The following is a 22809-nucleotide window of genomic DNA, read 5'->3' as shown; positions in this document are numbered from 1 at the left end:
TCGACAGGGACAGGGAACAGCGAGTGGTAGGGGTTTGTGTTGTAGATGTAGTTTTAGTTTTTGGTTCAGTTGCAGCGCAGGCTGGTTACAACTTACAAGAGCCAGTTTGGCTTTGGTGGGGGTGCCGGTGAACAGCTTTAGGGTAGGTTACATTTTTTTACCAAAGCATTCCTACTTGTTGATGTTGATGTGTTCTAATTCTAAACGACATAAATACTTGATTTGTTATACTATTGTTAATCTACATCATCTCTGTTCGTTACTCGATTATTATTCAACGTTGTCTATATAAATAACCATCTTCTACTAGTCGCAGTGAACCTGCTATTATTGCTTAGTAGTAATCGGAGGAAGGATGTACGAGATGTTAAATTTCAGTGTTTATCCTTATTATAAATACTGGCAAATTTATCGTGTGACCATTCAGTAAACTATATGCGAGTAGTGCACACAAAGCTTCCGTGATTTTTATTCTTTATTAGCTCATCTCGAATAACCAGTTTTCTCCTGATTCCCGAACCACGTGAGATATGTCACAAGAGAAGCGCTTCTCCTCTACTACATTTTGGAGAAAGATTACGCGGAACGTCCTTGATCTGGCGGAACCTATAGCATTGGCATAATTTTTACATGGAGTGCGATTAGTATCCTGTTGAGCGCGTCACATTTAAATGAATTAATTTGTCAAGTGAATTAGAGGATACTGAATTCTCAAAGTGAAACTATGCGAGGGAATGAAAGTGAAGGAATTGCTATAACTCATTTCTGAGATTATCGGAAATTAACTTAGCGCGGTGTTGAGTCATGTCGCCATCTCGTTTAATTCATGTATCCTCCTGTATTCACTCCTTTCACTTGTTTACCCTATATAGGCGCAAACATTTGCAGCTCTTTGGTTATGAACCTCGTATACTGGCTGTTAAGCTTTGCCTATATTGTTTGCAAATATTTATGGTGTTATGAACGCCAACGAATTATGCTTTGATCGCTATTACGATGTTTTCTATCGCAGCTCTCCGTAATCGTCGTTGAACGGCATTTCGAGTCAATGAACTCAATCCTTGTAATCTTGACTTGCTGTCAAGATTGCACTGTAGACTGTACAGTGGACAGCAGTCGTTATTACAATTGTCAACTTGTTACTATTGCATTCGACTCAAATAGAGGTAACAATCATGACCTCTTCAACGAGAAAGGGATTGTTTTAATCTTAATGGACTCAAGATACTCTATACAGTATACAGTCGAGTTGGTTTTCGTTTGAGTGATGTGGCAACAGACGCCATCCCCCGCGGGGTCCATGAAACTACGAAAGTTAAGCCGAACACATGCCGCATAATTAGTGACTTCGACCCCGCACTCCCGAAGCGAAGCTTACAGAATTTAGGCAAGTGTACCTAACATGTAATTCAGTGCATTTGTTCCTTTTCAGGGGCGAGCGTCAGGAAGCCGCGGTGCTCTGTGGATGCGGTGTTTGCTTCAGGAGCAGCTGCAGCAGGCCGGTCAGTTCTGCGACAGACATGCCGGCAAGGTCGTCTTCGTGGCCATCCTCGTGCTAAGCTCCTTCTGCGTGGGCCTCAAGAGCGCCACGCTGGTCACCAACATTGAACAACTTTGGGTCCAAGGTGAGTAGAGTGAAGCATTGTTATTTCAAGTGCTAGGCATTGCTATTACTACCATCACTTCCAAATTTGTAGCATGATTATTAATAAAATTTCTATGTATGTAAATGGATTATTATTAGTAATATTATTCTTACATATACTAACTGATACCTACTGGTTGCCGATCAAATGATATTTTCAAATACAGTCATTATAAGAGATATACTACTTTCGTTGTTTTGTTTGCTGATAAATCAGTAAGAATATATAAGAAAGGAGGTAGCATTTATTTATTAATCCTCGTCGAGCAACCTTGCGTAAAAATTGTGTGGCGTTCATCATTTGTGAACTATTGAAAAATTATTAAAATTATTAATACTAATTACCCTGCCATATGTTATTCAAATTGCTTTTGATTACTTGTTGTTTGATAGCGATTTCGCCGGAACTTGAAAATTATATTGATACGTTCCTCGAATATTCCCACAAGATTCGCCATGCGTGTGGTCTTAGTTATCTTTCCAGGTATAGCTGCCCTAGTTACTATCTCCGCCATGACAATTTCTGTAGCCGTGCTCTGCTACTGGGACACTTTTAACTCTCATCATTCCATTAATCTTCCCGATTATCCTTCCGAGCTTGTCAACGTTTTAAGTCCATCGATTCTTTGTTGGAAACGACGGACGTCGGACGATCGATCTTGTTATGTTATGTCGATTTAGAAATGAATTCGCTTTAGCTTCTATATTAGAGGTTCTCTAAAACCCGAGTTCATTGTTGTGTTATCGACGATCTTAAATACTTAGCTGGATCGGTTACCATCCCCCAAAGAAATGATACACTCGACTAGTCATGACGTATCGCGAACTCGGATCGATGTATGGACGCCTGCCGTAAAGACTGATTACCGCCAAATGGTTGCTCCCGTAGCCGAGCTCTTGGACTTGGACCTTCACCTTCGTCCGTCTATGACTATGTGAAGGATGTTGCTGGCCAAGCGAGTAATGATCGCTAGGCAATCTTCTGACGTATCAATATCGGGCATCTGCCTTTGATAATTAACGAACGCTTCTGTATTTATATTGAAATATTGTCAGTTACTGACAGTTTGCACTTGTATTTGTGATGTTAATTGCGATTCATCTACGGGAAATAATTTTTTGTCTATGCATTTGGGATTATTATTATTTTTTTTCTTGAAGATGCCCGAAAAATGTTTTACAACATTCGGAATTATTAATAAGTAGAACCTCCAAATTCCTGAAATTTCAACGTATGAACTTGCATTCAAAGTCTCATAAAATGTAATTTTTTCAAAGCTATGTGAAACCTTCATTTTTTTCAACTCAATCCGCCTCCCAGCAACAGCGCGACGCTGCTTGATGTATCCCATCCTGACGTCGTATGTGAATAAATATCTTAAGATGCGTCTCCCCTGTATGCCAGCGAGCCTACGCATCTGTAACGAGGCTTATTGCGCGAGTCTTTAACGATGAAGAATTTTACCTATGATTAATTATAATACATCGTATAAACCTAATGGTTCTTGGTTGTTAGGCGCATGCCAATAAGCGGTGTTTGTATATGCTGAACATTCTGTACTGTATCATACCGTTTGTATTTTTCTTGAGAGTAAGTTATTTTGACTCATGTTTAGGTAGCGTTGACATGTTCAGGCAGCAAAGACAGGTAACCTGGATTTTTTCAGAATATCTATACATGACTTTCTTTATAATCGAATCGGTACTTTCCTGAGTCCTGTCAAAAAAATTGAGCACAAAATTATAGTCGGTACACAAATGTCGATTCTTTGGTCTTCAGAGACCGTTACAAATAATGAGCAAGTTCACATTATGAATAACCTTGAGTCACGAAGAACCGTATCATTTATTATGTTTATATTCACATTTTAGCTATAGTTATCTAAAAATAAGCTATTATCTTCCCAACTGCGGTTTTTAGAAGATTTCGTGGCATGTATATGTACATTGAACAGATGGCTATAATTGCTGGCAAGAAGCAGTCTTGAAAGCTGTCGGATGTGCTTAATATTATAGTAAAATGAAATTATTATATGACTAGAACTTTCCTTACGGTACTTTTTCTCAGCTCTAGAGTCGTAACTTTCGGTTTTTGGATTAACGTGTCATAAAACATCTATGCATTTTTTTATTTAAAAATTGAAATATTTGTAAAAGTTGAAATTATGAGTCCTGATAAATACTATATAATAAAGTGTCCAGTGTGAAAAATCATGGATATTTATTATTATTTTTTTTTTCTTACCAAATTTACCGTAAAACCTTGAATCTTGACTTAACTGTGTACTAGGGACGCTTCTTCGCTATTATCATGCACTAGATACTAATTTTTGTCCAAGTCCAGTTATCAACGCATTATACCATCATGGATATTTTATCTAAGCAAAAACTGGTCTGTATAAGTTAGCGATCATGAGATTTTGATGCGCGGGAAATACCTGACCGGTTCAGCAATATTTTTTAGATGCATTTGTTAGATGACCAGGAAGTGTCGCAGCTGCAGTAAAGGCAGCTGCAATAATGGCAGCTGCAGATGACAGCTGCTCCGTGTCAGTTGTTATCTTTTTCAAATTCAGACATCGGCGGGTGTTGGCGCCGATCGTTTGAATTTTCATTTTAGTAACGTCGAATTTTTATTTCGTGATTTTTTAACTTGATCGAGGTAATACCTAATCTTCCTAGATGCATTTTGCTTCAGTTTTTTGACAGTGGTCCGTATCTTATCTACAGAGAATTCCCATTAAATCCTCATCTTCCGCTCTCAGTTTTTAGCGCTAAAAGCAATGCGCTAGTTTGCAAGGTTTTCGTTACTGCACAAGATGAACCGCTGGGTTCATTCACAGTGATTACCTTCAGGTGGCCGCACCGAGCTAATCTGTTCTGGCTGCTGCCTCCATTAGTTTGCACTGCCATTTATTCTTTGAGGCTGTCTGGTCTGGTGTAACGTCTCTCTCTCTCTCACTCCATCAGCCATCTTGTGTATGAACAAGTACACCTAACGATTCGTGTTGACAGCTTCCGTGAATGAGATTCTGCTCGTCTCACTGAGGTTGTACTGACATGAATAATATTTTGTTCTTCTCATCAAGCGTGTATCTGAAGTACGATCGTGTGGGTTCAGTCTAATACTTTCACTAGGCGTGTGCTGAAAAACGATTTTGAATTTGGAATTGTCATTGAAATCGCCACTTTGTGTAGCTCCAACTCTTGTCAAAGAAAGAACTTTGACTAGATCAACAATCCATCAAGTCATCTTGCTTCGAGCTCGACTCTTCTACCCACGTTTTATTGCCTATTATTAATTACTTGCCTCAATGATTAATCAAATAGGTTGGTTACCGTGCTAGCTTATGTGCATTTTTATCGTAGACAAAATATTACTTTTACCTCATTGTTCCCGATAATTATAATTCTAGAAGAAAAAATATTTAATTGTATAAAAATTTGAATAATTTTTACGTTTAAAATTAATTGCGCATTGACATAGTACTAATTATATAGTAGCGGACGATGAATGCACTTAATTGAATTTTATTTACATCGGGCTCAGGATAATAATTCGATGTATTCCTGGCGCCGAAAACTACCACAACCGATTTGGGTGAAACGTACTCGTAGAAAAAAATGCAATGTGTATAAATATAGGACGCTCAGACGAGTCTCGTGTAGGAAACGCAAGTCTTTTGCCGTGCCGACTTCCTGTGTAGTTGGTTCTTCTCCCACCTGGCAATGTTTTCAGTAGCTACTCAATGGCGATAACCGAAGCGAATTCTTCCCAGAGACTTTCCTGTTCTCAATTCCATAGGCGCTGTGAGCCTGTGACTTGGCGTTATATGAGATCGCTGTCGGCTGTGCTTGAATGCCGTCCTGCATTCAAGTACGATGTGAAAAAACATTTGGATTTCAATGGGGTCGTAGGGTTAGAATAGTTCAAAGACTGCTTCTCTTGCCTCTTTATTCTCGGTCACAAACGTTCCATTTTTTATGCATCTTACGTACCGTAACGCATTACTTGATTTACTAATTATATTGAGCTTGTTTTACAATAACTCTCACTAAGACTTTGTTGGGTTTTTCTAGTTCATGAATTGATAATGTGCGTTTCCTTCTGATCATTTAAAATTAAAATGATGATCGAGGTTCAGGCGTATACTCGGGCGAGGCATGACCTCAATTTAGGTCACAACGAGTTATAATTTTTAGAGTGTGCACAATTATTTCCCTTTTTTTATTTTCCTTTTAAGTGATGTACGGCGATGAAAATTGCCTCTATAATCAAATATTACTCGTCTTTGTTTTTCGCCGTGCTTGTGAAGGTAGTCTCTTTGGCACTCTCCCAGGTCACTTTTTTCACACTTCCCTGATGTTTTCCTTCTCTTCTCTACTGACAATAATTTAAGGTGTATTTTTCTTCGCTGTCTGCAAGCTCGTTAGTGCCAGACTCCTAGAGATAGACCAACGCTCTCGTTACGACTGCTCGCTCATTGACTATTGCCCGACTTATTGACGCTTATTCAACCCCTACGAATTGGTAGTTCAAACACTCGGCGTGTCAAGCACTGGTTTTCTTTGGTATAGTCGGTGGTGGAGGTAAACAATTTCTGTGTGTACCTTGTTTTCACTCATCACAAAAGGTCCGTTGAATGGCCACGATGATGTTCTCAGAAGGAAGGGACTCGTTCCGACAGCTCATTCCCCTCTCTAAGGTTCTGCATGTAATTAATAACCAAACATAGTGCAGCTGCTCGTATATTAACTGTGTTCTTCTCTTTTTGTTGTAAGTTCCCAGCCACTACTCTGGCTTATGTAATTATTTAGACGATTTTATTTACGTACTGTAAATAAAGTGAAATAATCTAGCTGAATTTGGCTTTAAAGTAGAGTAGTTCTGATGCGTTGATTTTTGTGGTGGAAACAGAGAAGCATGTGCTGCGCATGCGTCGGTCAGTCGGATATTTAAATATAATTTTAGTCAAAATTTCGGCAACGTATTTTAAATTTAATTTATTGCTGCTATTTCCAGTGATTCTTCCTTAACGTTAACTGGATGTTCTACTGTTTCGATGTAGTCGTCTGTAACTAGTGGCGCAATATATTCATGTGTTTTGTCAATAATTTACTATCTAAGAGTACATTCAGTAGAAAATTTACAGATTAAATTAACATTTTACTCAAGTTTAAAGTTGGCTCCAGAAAAACGCTGAAGTTACTTGGTTAGTCTTTTCAATATTAATTATACCAACTTTCAACTTGAGTACGGCGATGAGTAAAAATTTTTTATATATAGACCTTGTATATCTATGGGATTCGGGAACGCTATCAGGTTAGTCCGGCGTAGCCAATAACCATAGTAATAAATCCTTGCAATTATAGAGTCCTGTTGTTCCGAATTCGATAATGAGGAGATAACTGATGCGCGATAATTGGGAAAAATTTACGTTCAAACCAACATTTAATATAGAACGTACAACTTCCATTTAATTCTCTTTCCATAATGCGGAGAAACTATTTTTTTCTTTTAAACGAAATTGATATTTATAAATTTAAAAATCAAATTGCAATTTCGATTCAAACCTCCCATCCCCATTTTGCAATGCTTTACTACTTTCCCGTAAGTAGTAAATTTTTTAGATCCAGGTAGAATCCCGATATGAAAATTGTGGATACGACTCGAATAGCCCGCGTATACTATGGTGCCCGCCTTCTAACAAACAAGTACGCAAACTTTCAACAAATCTTTACAAGGTGAATTAGAAATGTTATTAACTTGGTCTCATTGCTTAATTAAGGTATTTACGCACAGATCCTAATATTCTTTCTTAATTTAAAACAGATTCCAACCTTCACCATCATTGAATATTTACGTTTAAGTGCTTGCGTTGAAGGTAAAGCATCATGTTCATGTACAATCACTTCGCGTAATTTGGATGCACACTTCTAACTTGTGGTCGCTTGATAACGACGAATAAGATCGTTAGGAAGGCACTATAGAATAGTATTCACATTATTTACTACCGCTCAGCTGCTAAGTTCTGAACTGCTAGTGCTATAGCTGGCAGACCACCCACGTGCGCACTCGCCTAGTGCTGGAGTGCCACGTCTCGCGCTCGTTTCAATGAACGGTTGGTCGCACGTGGTGCCAAATCTCTCTCTCTTTCTTGCGCCGCCGACGACGACGCTTTTCGTGCGTTTTGTTTGTACGTTTTCTTGGTCGGGGTAAGACCATGCGGGTAGGTTAGACCTTGTATATAGTCTGTTAGTCTACGCACTTTTGGCCTGATGAACATCTGTGCTGTTCTCATTACGTACGGATTCTTTCATGATTGGTCGAGTAAAACTGTAATTTCGAACCGTACACATGTTGCAACAACACAAATAGCACTTGCCGTATCCAAAGCTCCGCGCAAATTTATGAAATTTGTGGTTCTTGAACGTGTTATTCAATTTTCTGAGGGCTCAGGCATATTTTTTCGGAAATTATTAAGTTAGAAATTGTCAGGTTTGGAGTATAAAGTATTATGGTCTTCATAGGTACAGATAATTTTCTTTTGAGTCTCTAAGATGAAATTCTCAACTGTCGCTGAGATGTCAAATGCGCTCGCCTGACGTTAATGCAGTTTGTTAACATGGAACGTCCCGCTGAGACTCAGCGTGAATGCAAGAAGCCACAGTTTGTTTGGTGTTTGGTGATCTCATAAAGATAGTCTGTTACCCGGAGCCGCGCGCGGTCGTATTTTATGCGGGACTTCGTGATGCGTGGAATATGCTATTGACTTACCATTTTTGCTATCCTAGGAAAATATACTTCAGATGCCTAAGGATATGCAGAATATGGCGCCTCTGCATTTATTTGTGCAAGAAGTGTTGGTTTTAGCTATCTATGAACGCTTAATAAACGTAAGAAAACAACTCTATCGCAGGGAAGTGTACCGTTACATGCTGTGTTGTATGCTTGCGTCACTGAGAAATTATTTGTTCATTTAGCTAGCCTTTTGCTCCGTTATCCCCTATATAAAGACGATTTATACAATTTTCATTTTTAATTAGTTTTGTGGGGTAAATTTACCTTATTTAATGAACGTTTGGATAATTGTGTGAAGGTGCTTTTGTCGCTTCCGCTTGCATTGAGGCATAGCTTGAGGTCAGGCAACTGTGAAGAGGAGCAAAAGACGAGGTTCTTCATGGTTGGCGGATGTGAAGCAAAACCAGAGCGCAGGGCGTGGGAGTGGTAATTAAAGAGGATGCGGGATCACTACACTTGTCATGGCGACTTAGACGCTGAGAGCGGACCACCCGCATCACTGACGCCTTATTTATACATACGCTTGCTCACTCTCATCATCCACACAACGCAACATGAGATACGCTGCTCATGCTAAACCTCGGGCCATTCTTGTATTGTCCTTAGCGATATCCTTCTTTTTAAAATCATTTAAAGTAAGAGAATTTTCAGTCAGGATCGTTTATTCCTGTATAATATAATTTTATGAAAAATAAATCATACTCGTCAGATCATTAGTTCATTTACTTTAATACTTTATGATAACGAGTTTTATTGTGTTTTTGTAGAGGGCGGACGACTGCAGCAAGAACTGCAGTACGTTGAAGCTACTCTGGGCAAAGGCGCCGGATCCACGAAACAAATGCTCATCCAAACCGCCGCGGGCGAGTCATCCGCACCTAACTTACTGAAGTCTTCCGCCCTGCTGACGCACCTCGCTGTGCTGCAGTCTGCGATCAGCGTCTCCGTCGATCTTTACGATACGTAAGCAGCGTACCCGCTATTATATTACAGATAAATGTTAATATACTTGTGATGTGCAAGATGTGTTTCATTTTAATCATTATAAAGCAGCAATCCACGAGTAACTGATTTTCAAATTGTAAGGTATAGTAATATTATTTGATTGAAAATGAGAATGCCGATTGCTTTAATCTTCAAGTGATCGAGATGGTAATTTTTTCCTTATTGAAACTGTGTGAAACAGTTCTTGGTTGTTTAAACATCTGTTTCTTCTTGCAGAAGTTGGAGCTTGTCCGATATTTGTTATGCTCCCACGTTTCCTGAATTTGAAAGCTACCAGGTTGAAAAGGTGAGATCATTGCTTTTTTGGTATTAAAAATTTCATTTATGGAGTTGAGCTTGGTTGGCAATTGAAAACATTATTGAAAACACTGAAAAATAATACGGAAACAATACAATACTGTACAGTAAAAGTTGTGCATTTAATTTTTCAGATTTTTGAGCACTTGAATCCGTGCACCATCATCACTCCATTGGACTGCTTCTGGGAAGGCTCCCTCTTGCTCGGACCAAAGTTTCCGGTCACTGTGCCGTAAGTTTTTCATTTAGGCTTATTTGCGACATAATTAGTTGTTTCTTTTCGATTTACTGTAATAATCCATCTCGTGTACACGAAACTCTTGCGTGTACAGTCAACGGGTCGAAGCAGGATGAAAACGTGTGCTGGTTGACTCTTCTGCTTCTTTCGACACCAGACGTCACTGAGGTCGATTACGCGCGTGTTTTGAAGTTGTCGTACGCTTTCGAACATTAGTGCTTGCCTTTCAACCCTTCAGTTCAATGCCTCAATGTATTACAAATTCTACACGCAAGTAACGACTTCGACGATTCATAAATTTTGGTTGTTAGTATAAACTTTATATTTGTTGTGCGTTGCAATTCATAACACGGTGGCATCATCGTACGTTTGGCTCGCACCGCAGCGCCAGTGGGAGAGGGGGGTGGCGTGCTAGATTAAGACATCAGTCGCTTGGCCACCCAGAGTGCCATCGGCCGCAACAGGTAAAAATTCTTCCAGTGCTTTTCGCTCGCTTCGGAGCTTTCTTCATTCACTTGGTTATGGCTCATGATATACGACCGGCTTAGCAATTTTTACGCAGATATTAATCTTGAACTTGCAAATATTATTATTGTGCTAATGTTCCTCTGAATGTTTTCCTTACACCATCGTGTTTTCTCAGTATACAATTTGAAACAATTTAATTTTCAAGTACTTGAATATTATGGTACCTATTTTATTTGTCTAACCTTTTTTTTATTGCCTGAATCGATAGAAATTGGTAGGACTGTTTCTGAGGATTTTGCTACTTTGTATTTGTTGAATATTGGGATTCTCGTAGGAATAAGCTGAGATAATGAGCTGACTTCTGCTTGATGATAAGATATTTACGCATTTTTCGTCCTAAAAAATGAAATGTGCCTGAACTGATTTTTGTACCTAATTTCGTTATTTAATTATGAAAATTTTAAGCAGCATCAGCTTCCAGCTAAAACTTCGTATCGTATTTCATTGGAGGAATTCGTGCGCGTGCTTCCCATGCCCGCATGTATGTACGCCTCTGTAAACACGGCAGTGGCGGAGGCATACGCCTCTTTTACCGGCCTCACTAATAAAGACATCAAACCCTCTCCCTTCTCACCCCCGTTGGTACTACACCATGCCCCGCTCAGTGCTTCACCACGCTCCTTCCACCTCATCCACCTTTCTGGTGCCCTCTCCTACCTACTGTGCCCTGGGAGAAATGTAGCGTCAAGTTTTAAAATCGGAAATTCTATTTCGATCCAATTTACATTACCCTCGTGTGTTCTGGTTACGAGTATTTTTTTATATAAAAATAGCTAGTCCAATGTCACCTAATTCTTGTCAATTGGATGAGGTTTTTAGACTTTAGTTAAAGCTCGTTTGTAAATCAATAATTTAGAATTTTTGTGCATTTTCCCTTAGTCTGCTTGGTGGATTCTAATTTCCCTTTTTTGGGCTAAAATTAATTTCGATTGAAATCATGATAACTGAGTCTGGGGCATCCGATGGTTTCTGAAAACATGGATCCAAACGTGGAAGCTAAATTTTTATTCCTTGATTCGATTCTCTTCCAACTTACAAACTTAGTGATACCAATGACAATGAGTGATAATCGTGGGTCATCAAACTGATTGTGGACTCGGACTGTAGCCTTTCGCAAGCCGAACTTGGCGTTCCTGCAACGTGTCTAATGATCCTCTTAGCTATTTGACACGCATCATTGACTGGCAGAGTTGCATCTAGTTTCAGTGAAGGAAAGTGAAGTCCCTGGATAATCAAGTCCCTAGCCTGCATTGCTATAGATAGAGTATCTATTTACTTCTAATACCTCGATTAGATGCATCAAACTACGCGTAGCTGTCACTTTAACTGTTTGCTTCCATCCTGATCGCTCTTTGACAGTACTAGTTATATTTTGGTTGCATTTTTTCGCAGTAATCATTTTCCGTTTCAAAATCAAACGCAAGTCCTGGATCTTAGATGCATTTTCTAGGCAACAATATATTATTTGATTTAATATCAAATGTGCAACCAGTATATAAGATGTCTTTTCTGAACAAAACTGTCCTCGTTCATTGTACAGTGCATACCCATGCCCAGCTTGCAAGCCTAACCGCCTCATGAGCTCCACAGCCGCCTAAAAAACTTTCAAAACTGAGCGTCTAGCGGGCCACCCACAGCACATTGAGTTGTATTCCATTAGAGGAGCTCGCAGCAGTTACTTGGACCATTGTGCCATGGTGGGGGAGGTCAGGACTTGGGGCGCAGGGAGAGGGGTTCAACCCCAAGATTAGTAGGAGTTTCAGCAGTCGCCTTAGGCATCACTTTGATGTCTCCATTAGACTTCGCCAGCGTGTCTCTGAATGTGTGTGCGCGCGTTCCGTAGACTTATTGTTCGATAACTCGAATGACCGTGCTGTAGCTGTAATGTCCCATTCGAGTGACGCGCCCAGAGAAGCGATGGAGATTGGTACTTATATGAGCTAAGCAATGTAGTATATTGAATTATTCATGAAAGTATTTGCTGCTTTATTGAAGTTTCTTCATTTTGAGACGTTTCATGATTCTTTGTGGAAGACTTCATCCGTTTAACTGGAATCCTTTGTTTGCCAAATGCGGGTGCTCGATTCTGATCACGTCTGTTATTTTCTCTCCTCGTGAGTCGATTAGCTACCCGTTTGCCACTATCATCTGAATAAGCTGATTAATCATGCCTAAATAATTCTAAATAATAAGTATTAAGAACATTTTGTTGTTATTATTGTTGACGAGGTAAACAAATGCTAGCAAAATATATTTTTTAGATTAAACTATCTTGCCAGTGGGATTAAGACTGGCGACGTTGTTTAATTAGTTATGATTTGTGGATAATGAGACCAATCATTTCTGCGTGAATGTTTTGTTTATGCACTAAAATATACGCTCTTTTGCATGCAATTTACGTCTCATAAACAATTATCGAAAAAACCGTTGACCAACCGTCAGTTAACAAACTATTCTCGGTTCTATAGAGGTAGGTTCTCGATCTAGCGTACGGCTACATAGAGCACAATCTTGGCGTGGTCATTTTTAATGTAGATTTTGTTTGAACTAACCTTTCCACTTGTATACCTTCCATTATAATGCGCATCATGTGGTAAGGAATGAAAGCCTGACCCAGTTTTCCTTTTTATATTCAACACTAATGATCAAACTTTGACTATAGATAACCACGCTGCACAATACCGCTTCGTCTCTCTGCCTCCTATTATAGGTCTCTTTCGCATTGAAAAATCTCATCCGAAGTTACGACGGTAAAAATCCTAGCGGTGAATTTCCCGTCGCCGAGAGAATTGCGATTGATTGAATCAGTGCGTCTTTGTCTGACGTGTTCGTTTCGAAAATTTTTATCTTGTTCGTCAATGTGCACGCACGATGAACCATCACGTTGTCTAATTTTTCCCCTTTGCCTGATCGAGTCATTTGATGGCGAGTCACCGGGCTCTCCATTCTTGCGACGCGTTCCACGCTGGCGGTTGCCGTGTTTTTATGGTCGAGCACAACATTCATGCCGGCCTTTTGTTTCAAAATTTAATGTGCTCTCGTTTCAGTTATTAAATTTGTTGAGGAAGTCAGTCAAGTTTGTTTGGGAATTAGGTTATTTGTAGGTTAATTTTTTCCTCTCTATGTTATACTGACGCCATTTATGAACGGCAATTTTTTTAACATATTCATGCCTAAATTTAATAATTGCATGGTATTTATTGATCGAAGATATTGAAACTTAGATCTTAGTGCCCCAATACTTCAAGGATCACTATCTACGCTGCGTTGTAGTCCTGTGAATTAACATCAACAGCGATGAATTGTATTAGAATAATTACAAATATTATGATTGTTTTCAACATACACTTTTTTCATTTTATGGAAGCCAGAGGGATATTTTTTGATGCTCCAGTCCGATTTTATTTGAATTTAAATTGCTAGAACTGGAATATGAAGCAATTCTACTAATTTCTTGTGTTGACCAACTTGAGAACATAAGGACATTAATTTTAGACTTAAGAACAGTTGGACATTAGTGCGTCTTCTTTGCCTGCCGCTCATTACTTGCACTTACTCAAAACTAACGCCATATTTATTACCCTTATTTGCCAATAAGTCGCAATTGTAGTTTTTCCATGTTGGATTTATATTAGGTAAGGCAGCACATGTTACCTACCTACGTCATGTTTTTACCGCGCCCACTACATTCTTATATTTTTAAGAACGGACAACGTAAGGCTACTAATTTTCTTAATCAATTTTTATCATTATACGTGGCGCTTATTGCGATTTTATTCAATTTCATTCAGGATTTATGGAATAAAAACATATATTTCTGGCAATATTTATAATTATTTTTAAGAACGTTAATTTGCACTGGGCGGGAGTCACTAGAGCGGACACTAATTAATTGTTAGTGGACGTCCTTATGCCCATGATCAGTACTCCTTTGAGATATTGTTCATTTTATTGCCTGCTTATCAGACCAGCATTCCTTGTTGATCACATTGTACAGAAAACTGTAGGGTTTTTGGCAGTAACGCTTCTCCTTCGCGGGCAGCGTCGAGCATGTCTAATTGTAGGCACTTAGATAATTTGTCAGGAATTTTAATTAGCGTTCTGGCTGGATTAAACTGGAATTTCTTTGTCAGTCTTGTGGTTTAATGATCCTTGATTCTTGATGGCATATTCAGCAGTTCTATATTCTGGATCACAAGCGGAACTTTTGATGGTTGGTTACAGACCGTGATTTATAATTTTGTTGTGATCAAGAATTCGATTAGGTAATTTCTAGATGAAAAGTCTTCTCCAATCTACTCAAATAACCTGCAATTTCGCGTCGGTTGATTCAACTGAATTTCAGATTTAGGCTTAAGGGATTCACATTTAGGGCTGAACATTAATTTTTATGAATGGAAATGCTAGATTTGATGTAGATTTTTGTTTACAGTGATGTTTCTCTTTGAAATATATTTTTGATAAATTTTATTCCACCTAGAAATACATGCGGGTTTATATATGTTGTCATAGTTTTGTTGCTAGTAAAATGCATTTCTATAATATTTCCTTCTAGTGAGATAGTACACATAAGGATCTACACGACACGTTGCATGTGGTTTCAATCGCTGAAGTTTTCATAGTATAAATTGAATAAAGTGTATTGCATTGCGGAATTTCTTGATCCAGGAAATTTGCAAGTTCTGATCTACGTAAATTTATTATTAGCTAAAATTTATCTCTTTTTACACGCAGTGGTCTTGGTGCTGGGATCAGATGGAGCAACTTGAACCCCTCTAAACTGGTCGAGAAAATCGAGCAAGTGCAGGACATGACCAAGCATTTCCCTCTCGCGTCCTTTGCCGAGTTTCTGAAGCGGGTGAGTTTTGGGAGGCTCGAGAAAGCTTTATTTGAATCTACATTAAGATGAGTGTGAGAATATTATCTTCGTTATAAGAAATAAAGGCTTGGTCTTATATTTACTTGGGATCAGCAAGGAGGGTACTATATTATTAATTAAGAAAAGTACACGTGTAGAACGTGATAGGATCGATTCCGCTCCAGCATATCTTATTCTGTAAGAACAAACTGTGAATCCAATGAGATATTCGTGGTGCTATCTATACGTACTTGACACCGAGTTGTTATTAAAGCTGACCGCTCCTGTTATTTTTTGTGTTTTTGTGTCGAAGACAATCAGCAAGAAATAATTGTGCAGGGGATACAATTATTTCACCTAGAAGAATATTTATTCAAGTTTAATTATTTCAGAATAAATTAAAATAAGTATTTGTTATGTGAAAAAATACCTTTTCTCTCCCGTCTTGGCACTAAGAATACATATAAAGTAAAATGACAGCAGGAAAATCGAAAATTGATAGTCAAAAAAGGTTGTACCTGGGAGCCGTACCACGGGTTCATTTAAATGCAAGTCTTCCATAAGAAGTCTCGTGTTATTACCAATTTAACGGTCATGTTGAGCCATAGGCTGGCTGCTGCGCACCATCGCTTCGTCAATTTCGGTCATGGAGCAATAATGCAAGGATCATTAAAGTCGACCCCTTATTATTTTGAGACTCAAGGGCTTGATTTACTTAATAGTTTCTCCTGACATGATGTTTGGCATTCATTTGTGTTCGTTGCTCACCGCCGACATTGCTGGATGTATTTTACGTGCAAATGAGTGTTAACACTACGTATACGGTACGTAAGGTAGATAAAACTTGCTCACGATATTTTTATGTGGTATTTCGTTTGAGATAATGAAGCAATTGATTGTGAGACTTGAAACAAAACGCTCACAATTCGATGTTTGACTTATAAAGTTTCAAAAAATAGTGAATGAATTTTCCCCTGAAGAGTCATCACTTATAAAAGTTCAAGAATTTAATATCGTAACTATCTTTGAAACTATCATTTTCAATCATTCCTATTTCACTTTAGAAAGTACACAAAATTGATGAAATTGTGAAACCTGATCGAATCTTAATATGTGGTCTTCATTACCATCTCCTTTTGAAGGATTAGAAGGTTGTGGTGTAATTATTTTGAAAGCTTTCGAGAACTTCGCCCTAAAAGCTTCAGGCTAAGTACCTCAAATTGGTTCAAACCAGCGAGGAGTTGTCTTGATGTTGCCGTCTTTAATATCAGATTATCAGTTGCCTGTTTACTGTTGAGCCATGGCCGTCTGCGATAGCAAAGTGAATCCGTCGTATGACTTGATTAGTTAGATATAATATATAAACGTTAGATTGTCAGTACGAAATGGTTCAAGTGCCAATGCGCGCGATATCTAAATTTTTAGGTTGATCTAGGCATATTTACAATTGATTACATCAATGCGTACATTTTTAAATCTTCAAACTTCCTAGCCTGTAAATTTATTTTGTATGAACAATTTCATCCGGACAAATTCTGGAGTTGGTTGCACAACATTTGTGGAGTGATCTCAGTTGACTTGATCTCGAAGCGTAGCGATACAATCACAGTGTGTGGGCTGCGTTCTTAGAGCAACCTGCGCTATGGCCGGATACGATCATTACCTCAGCCATCATTAGAGGTGTGAAATGCGCCACTCTCTGAGGCTGCCTCCAATCCACTCGAGTGCTCGCCATGCCATCGAAACCAATAAACCGTCACCATCTGCCCGCGCTTTGATGGCCCAGCATAATCGCTCGACGTGAGTTGGGCTAACGCATGGTTCCCGAACTCGGGGCAAATTACCTCCTTGGGCCAATTTATCAATTTTTCTAGGAGTTATAGAGGCAGTGATAAAAATTTCAGTGCATGTGGATATTTTGGAAGACGTTACATGCTTAATGTGGTAATGAAATTTCAGAAAACTAAAGAAAAAACTAAGCAACCACTGGGATGACCAAATGATCCTGTCGAGTTAGGTGGCTGCTTCCTCTGTTGTAATCAGCTAAATGAACTCTGAATTTTCGCGTTGGACTTAATGACTTAATTCTTGAAATTTCGCTCGTATCTGTTGGTAACCTTCACTGCTTTGCAAGAAGACTGTGAGTGAAGTTTAATTGCCAAACTCCTGATTTCGCATTTTTTCTTCTAAGTTTACCCATGAATAAAAATTCTACGTTTCTAATAAAATTTCCAAATTGATTTTGGCCGAATAAGTTAGTGTCGCCGGTTCGTCCTCTTGACCGGAGTGCGAGTGATGTCGCGATTGTCGTACCCTGAAATCGTTTGAGTTGATCGCCAGGATGACTTCTATCTGGCACGATCTCTGAGTGTACGTTGGTGATGATGGTCCGTTCTCCGTATACTCCATTTACTCGATGTCCGCGGGTGGCCTCTTGCTTGCGGTCTTTTTGAATTAGATATTTTCGTCGCCCATGCGCGGTCTTCCCGAAGAAAATCCTAGAGAAACTTCTGGTGAGTGTGCCATAATCATGCAGTTGATGCATATATTTGTGCCTAACGTGCGTGATACTTCATTATGGTTGAACGTTTCGTACGTGTACAATTTAATAACGTCGGCACCAAATTAGGATTCCTGTCACAATTACGGGTAGTTTCTCAACGTTAGTTAAGCGGACCACCGAGCTTGGTGAACGGTGCGGCGGAAACTCTTCTCAGTGCTGAGCAATCGCATTTGAGATCATTTTTCATGGAGGTAATTTCCTAAACCAACATAGCTGCAAGATCTCGGTCATTGCTGAGAACAGATGCGCCATCTGGCCCATTCAACTTTGCACCTCAATCTGGTCGTCAACCGCGGAATTTATTGCAACATCCCGTGCGCTGAGAAAAAGACAGCACCGAAGACAAACTTCGCCTCTGGCTGCTGTATATTATAAGTCTGTGATATTTCTTGCTATTGTTAAAGGTCTTTTACCTTTGTTTACTAAAATAATGCTGCTTGCCAGGACGGTTTATGTATTCGTATAGCAAAAAATCCCTTTCTACTGTTTGCGCCAGTTTTTTCGTTCGTTTTTTTTTGCCGTGAGTTGAGATAGAATAATTGGTTTTGGAAGGATAGCTTAATTGATTTGCTAAAAAGAAACAATATGCTAATATTGCCAATAACTCGTACTGTTATGTGATGAATAATGTTTTACTTAGAATAATTCTTACCAAATCGTTTTGTCAAATCGTTACTTTTCACGTTGTACTCAGCATCAAGATGGTTGATCAATTTGTGCGTATTTTCGTCATCGACTGTTTCAATATAGCGACTGTTTCCTCCATTTGTGTTATATTAAATAGTCTTTCAAATTTTGGGGTAGCAACTAAGTTATTCAAGATTTAATTTTACAGAACTGATGATCGATCTTTTCCTTGAAACGTCTCATAAGTACGCTGAATAATTTTATAATATATGCTTTCATTTCATATTAAACGCCAAATTTAAAATTTAATTTTAATTATTATTAATTTCCTAATTCTACGTATAATTGAGTTGGAATTAAATTTTTGTTTCAGGCGGGAATCACAACAGGGTACCAGGAGAAACCTTGCTTGGACCCTCTAGACCCTGACTGCCCCATGACCGCCCCCAACAAGGGTTCCAGCGAACCTGTGGACGTTGGAGCCCATGTCACGGGTGGCTGCTATGGTTTTGCGGGTCGGTACATGCACTGGCCCGAACATCTGATCGTCGGGGCCATCTCCAAGAACAAGACGGGACACATCGTCAGGTGAGGACGGCCAATCTGCTTCTCTTATCCATGAGAGCGGGTATCTTCAGGTGCTGATATTAAAATTGAATTGAAATTCAGAGAGTGGAAATTGCGAAGTGCTTCTAACATTGTGAACCGGTTTTAACTTGATAATGGAATTGGAAAATTGTTTTCTTTATTCGTTTATAATACTATTTCTTATCATAAGGCATTCATGCAAATCATATTTTTTCCACGAACTTAATTTAATAACACATATTACTTAACGAACTTTGTTCTTGTGTAGAGGCGAGGCTCTTCAGAGCATCGTTCAGCTCATGGGGAGTAAGAACCTCTACGAATATTGGAACGACGACTGGAAAGTTCACAATATCGACTGGAATCAGGAAAAAGCTGAACTTATTCTCAACGCCTGGATGCATAAATTCATGATGGTTAGTGATAAATTCCAATTATAGCTCATTTAGATCCTAACTATTTTCGAGAAGCCACTGTAATGAAAGGTTTTTAGAAGATAACGGCGCACTGAGGCGTGCATGCTATTTATGTACTCTCTAAAAAAGTAAAAAGTATTTTTTATAGATCAGATGTTGTCATATTGATGACTTAAATAATTGGCATCTTTTCATTCATCATGAACACCTGTAAAAGATTTCATCATGTTGCATTGACTGTCAGCTTGATAACTGAATTAGGTTCGAAAATATGGTTTGTGGTCAACATCTGAATCCTTGCTGCCAACACGGTAATTTTCCTTTTGAGAAAATTCATAAATTAATACGAGGAAAATTGAGGGGAATAAAAGTAAGTAACGCAGTAAGAAATACGAGTATATTTATCCATTTTTTAAATATTTAATAATTAATATGCAGCCTGATTATGATTGCAGATTGAATTGGGTATTATTAAGGTGAAATATTTTGGGAAGCGTTGATCATCTCTGGGCCCACGATGTAGACCTCACATAGCGAGTGTATCAGTATCATCATGCTGCATGTGCCTCGCTGTTGCACCAACGTCGAGTCGTGTGGTCTTCCAATGCCGCGAACGTGCAACTCGAAAACTCTAATAACTTGAAGTATTCTTATAAACCGATGTTGATATTTTTTTAACAGATATTGAGATTTTTTAGCCGAAACTGATATTCAATTTCAGAGTTAATGTTAAAATATTTATATCCTTGAAAAAATCGTCACCTTTACTCTCCGTTGGCTCAAGTTATAATATTGGTTCGGTTTTTCGCGAATGCATTATTCAATAATACTCGTAATGTTGTTCTTTCTAATTTTTTTATTACCACGTTTTTCTTGACTTCGTTTCGTGTCTGTCTGTCATCAAAATTCAAATCTTAATTTAGAGCACTTCTGAAGATCCTAGAAACTTAAAATTTGGCATGCATGCTTATGCTGCCTAACAATTCAAGATTTGATCATCAGAAATAATAATTAAACATTTTTTTTAATAAAAAAATAAAAAAACACTAAAAATTCACGGTTTGGAATTGAGTTTTTTCTCGAACATCCATACTTGTCAACCCTGGAAATTGATTTGAATTGCTAAAATTGCTAACTAAAAAGTAGAAAATAAATAAATATAAAAATATTTTAAAAACCACGGTTTTCTGGTTTTTACAAAACTAAAAATAGTGAAATAAAAACAAATAAAAAAACTTTTTAAAACCACGTTTTCTTAACGGACAAAAAAGAAAAACATTTATTCTTACATAACATTACATAACATTTTACGTAACTTAAATGTTATGTAAGAGTAAATGTTTTTTCTTTTTGTCCGTTAAGGAAACGTGGTTTTTAAAAGTTTTTTATTTGTTTTTATTTAACCTATGTCTCGTTTTTTTCCGGGATATATTTCGTTTTTTCCCGGTGCATTTCGAGACGCATTCCAAGACGAGTGAGCCTAAACGAGTTTCGGGATCATACCATTAACATTAATAATGTAATAGAAACAGACTTCATACGCATTAGTAGAAACGTTTCTTTTCAGATTTGGTTGAGCAAATTTCGTACTTTTCCGAGGTAGGCTTCCTAGAAGAGCAACGGTACCTTGCACAAACTGAGCTTTCGCTGGAGGCTAAGCAACCGTCTGATTCATCCTCAATTGAACTAATACACTTCAAGCTTCGATTCTTGCAGCTGCTCCTTGAAGACTTAGTCTCAGATCTCCTTTTTACAGAGGCAGCACTGCACACGTTAGAAGACCGAGTCATTTCGCTTTCATCATCTGGAGAACTGGAACAAGACGAAGAAGAAGTGCTTTCTTAGTAGGAATCTTCAGTTTGGCAGCAACTTTGTTTCATGCACTCGCAGCAATCATTCGTACTGCTGGTGCTGCTTGCCTCTGTGCCGCAACTATCGTCGTAGGTCGCCATGGAAGGTTCTTCACAACATGCGGTTCCAAGCCTCCAATTCCTCTGGGCACGTCCAAGGTTTCGAAGAACCTGACTTGTTGGTTTTCGGCTTTCCATGTTTTTAATTAGATCTTCAATTCGCATTCAAGATTTTCACGGTCAATTTTCGAACTGTTCTGAAACTCGAGCTATGTACTCCTTGGTATTGTTGATACCGCCGCTATAAATGTCAAATTTGGCATATTTTTGAAAATTTCAGAATAAAATTTTTGCAGTACTTATTTTTGCGGATGCAGAGTTCATTATTTGGCAACAAATTTAACTCGAATAATTCTATTCTTCATTATGTCGTGCTTTCCTCAATTTATTAATTGCTAATTTTCTTATTCAATCGTTGCCAGAGTTCAGTATTTCCGGGTCAGAAGGTGGATTTCAGATATCGCCTTTATATTCAATTGTTGAGGTTCAGCTCCTCTATTTACTGAAAAGCACAAATAAATAAATACAAAAAATATTTTAAAAAACACGTTTTTTGTTTTTTTTTCTCAAAACTAAAAATAATGAAATAAAACAAATGAAAAAAACTTCAAAAACCCCAAGAAAACGGACAAAAAAGAAAAACGTTTACGTACTCTTACATAAAATTTAAGTTATGTAAAATGTTATGTAAGAGTAAATGTTTTTCTTTTTTGTCCGTTAAAAAAACGTGTTTTTTAACAGTTTTTTATTTGTTTTATTTCATTATTTTTAGTTTTGCAAAAACCAGAAAACGTGTTTTTTTAATATTTTTTTTTATATTTATTTATTTAATGTGGCTGCTAATGGTACTTTTGTCTGAAAAGTGCCAGCGTTGTTAGCCGTGTTGCATCTATTTTATAGATATGACTGCCAATAGTTTTTAATGCATTAATACTGAAATTGAGCAATGTTAAATGTACTTGATGTCAATTACCATGCCGACCTGCAATCGACTATCGTTATTTATTGATTGGTTCTTACAATCGCTCACCGTACCACTAGACGCTTTAAATGTCTGTCAAACAATTCAAGTTCAGTAAAGCCATTATATTTATCACTTATATGCTTATATGCAGTGGTTGAAAAACACAAATCGCTGACGGAGCTTATGTATGATGTGCCCAAGTGCGGCTATGCGCGTGTTACTTGCGCTGCGATCACCACCCACCTAGCCAATTGTTCTCGCCGCCACGTCATCGCGTTGGCCGTTTTTGGCGATCGTCCTCTTGAAGTGTCGACACGCAACCTGAAACATTCATTACTTATGGATCGGGGGGCTGGTGTGCCTATTTT

At 38.3% G+C, this 22809-nt stretch overlaps 1 protein-coding gene across 1 annotated transcript in view; it reads left to right on the top strand.

Annotated features, from left to right (window-relative positions):
* The window catches only part of LOC108677627 (protein patched), a 37978-nt gene that overhangs the window by 1128 nt on the left and 14041 nt on the right, over window positions 1–22809 (top strand). The window contains exons 2-8 of the mRNA XM_018165879.2: window positions 1433–1625; window positions 9215–9410; window positions 9669–9738; window positions 9884–9981; window positions 15250–15373; window positions 18937–19151; window positions 19420–19567. Coding sequence (XP_018021368.1) covers window positions 1433–1625; window positions 9215–9410; window positions 9669–9738; window positions 9884–9981; window positions 15250–15373; window positions 18937–19151; window positions 19420–19567 — 1044 coding nt within the window. The remainder of the gene's footprint in view (window positions 1–1432; window positions 1626–9214; window positions 9411–9668; window positions 9739–9883; window positions 9982–15249; window positions 15374–18936; window positions 19152–19419; window positions 19568–22809) is intronic.

The sequence above is a fragment of the Hyalella azteca genome, unplaced genomic scaffold, assembly GCF_000764305.2.
Source record: "Hyalella azteca isolate HAZT.00-mixed unplaced genomic scaffold, Hazt_2.0.2 contig5071, whole genome shotgun sequence".
Classification (NCBI taxonomy): domain Eukaryota; kingdom Metazoa; phylum Arthropoda; class Malacostraca; order Amphipoda; family Hyalellidae; genus Hyalella; species Hyalella azteca.
The sequence above is the reverse complement of the archived record's forward strand: the minus strand, read 5'-3'. Positions and strand labels throughout refer to the sequence as shown.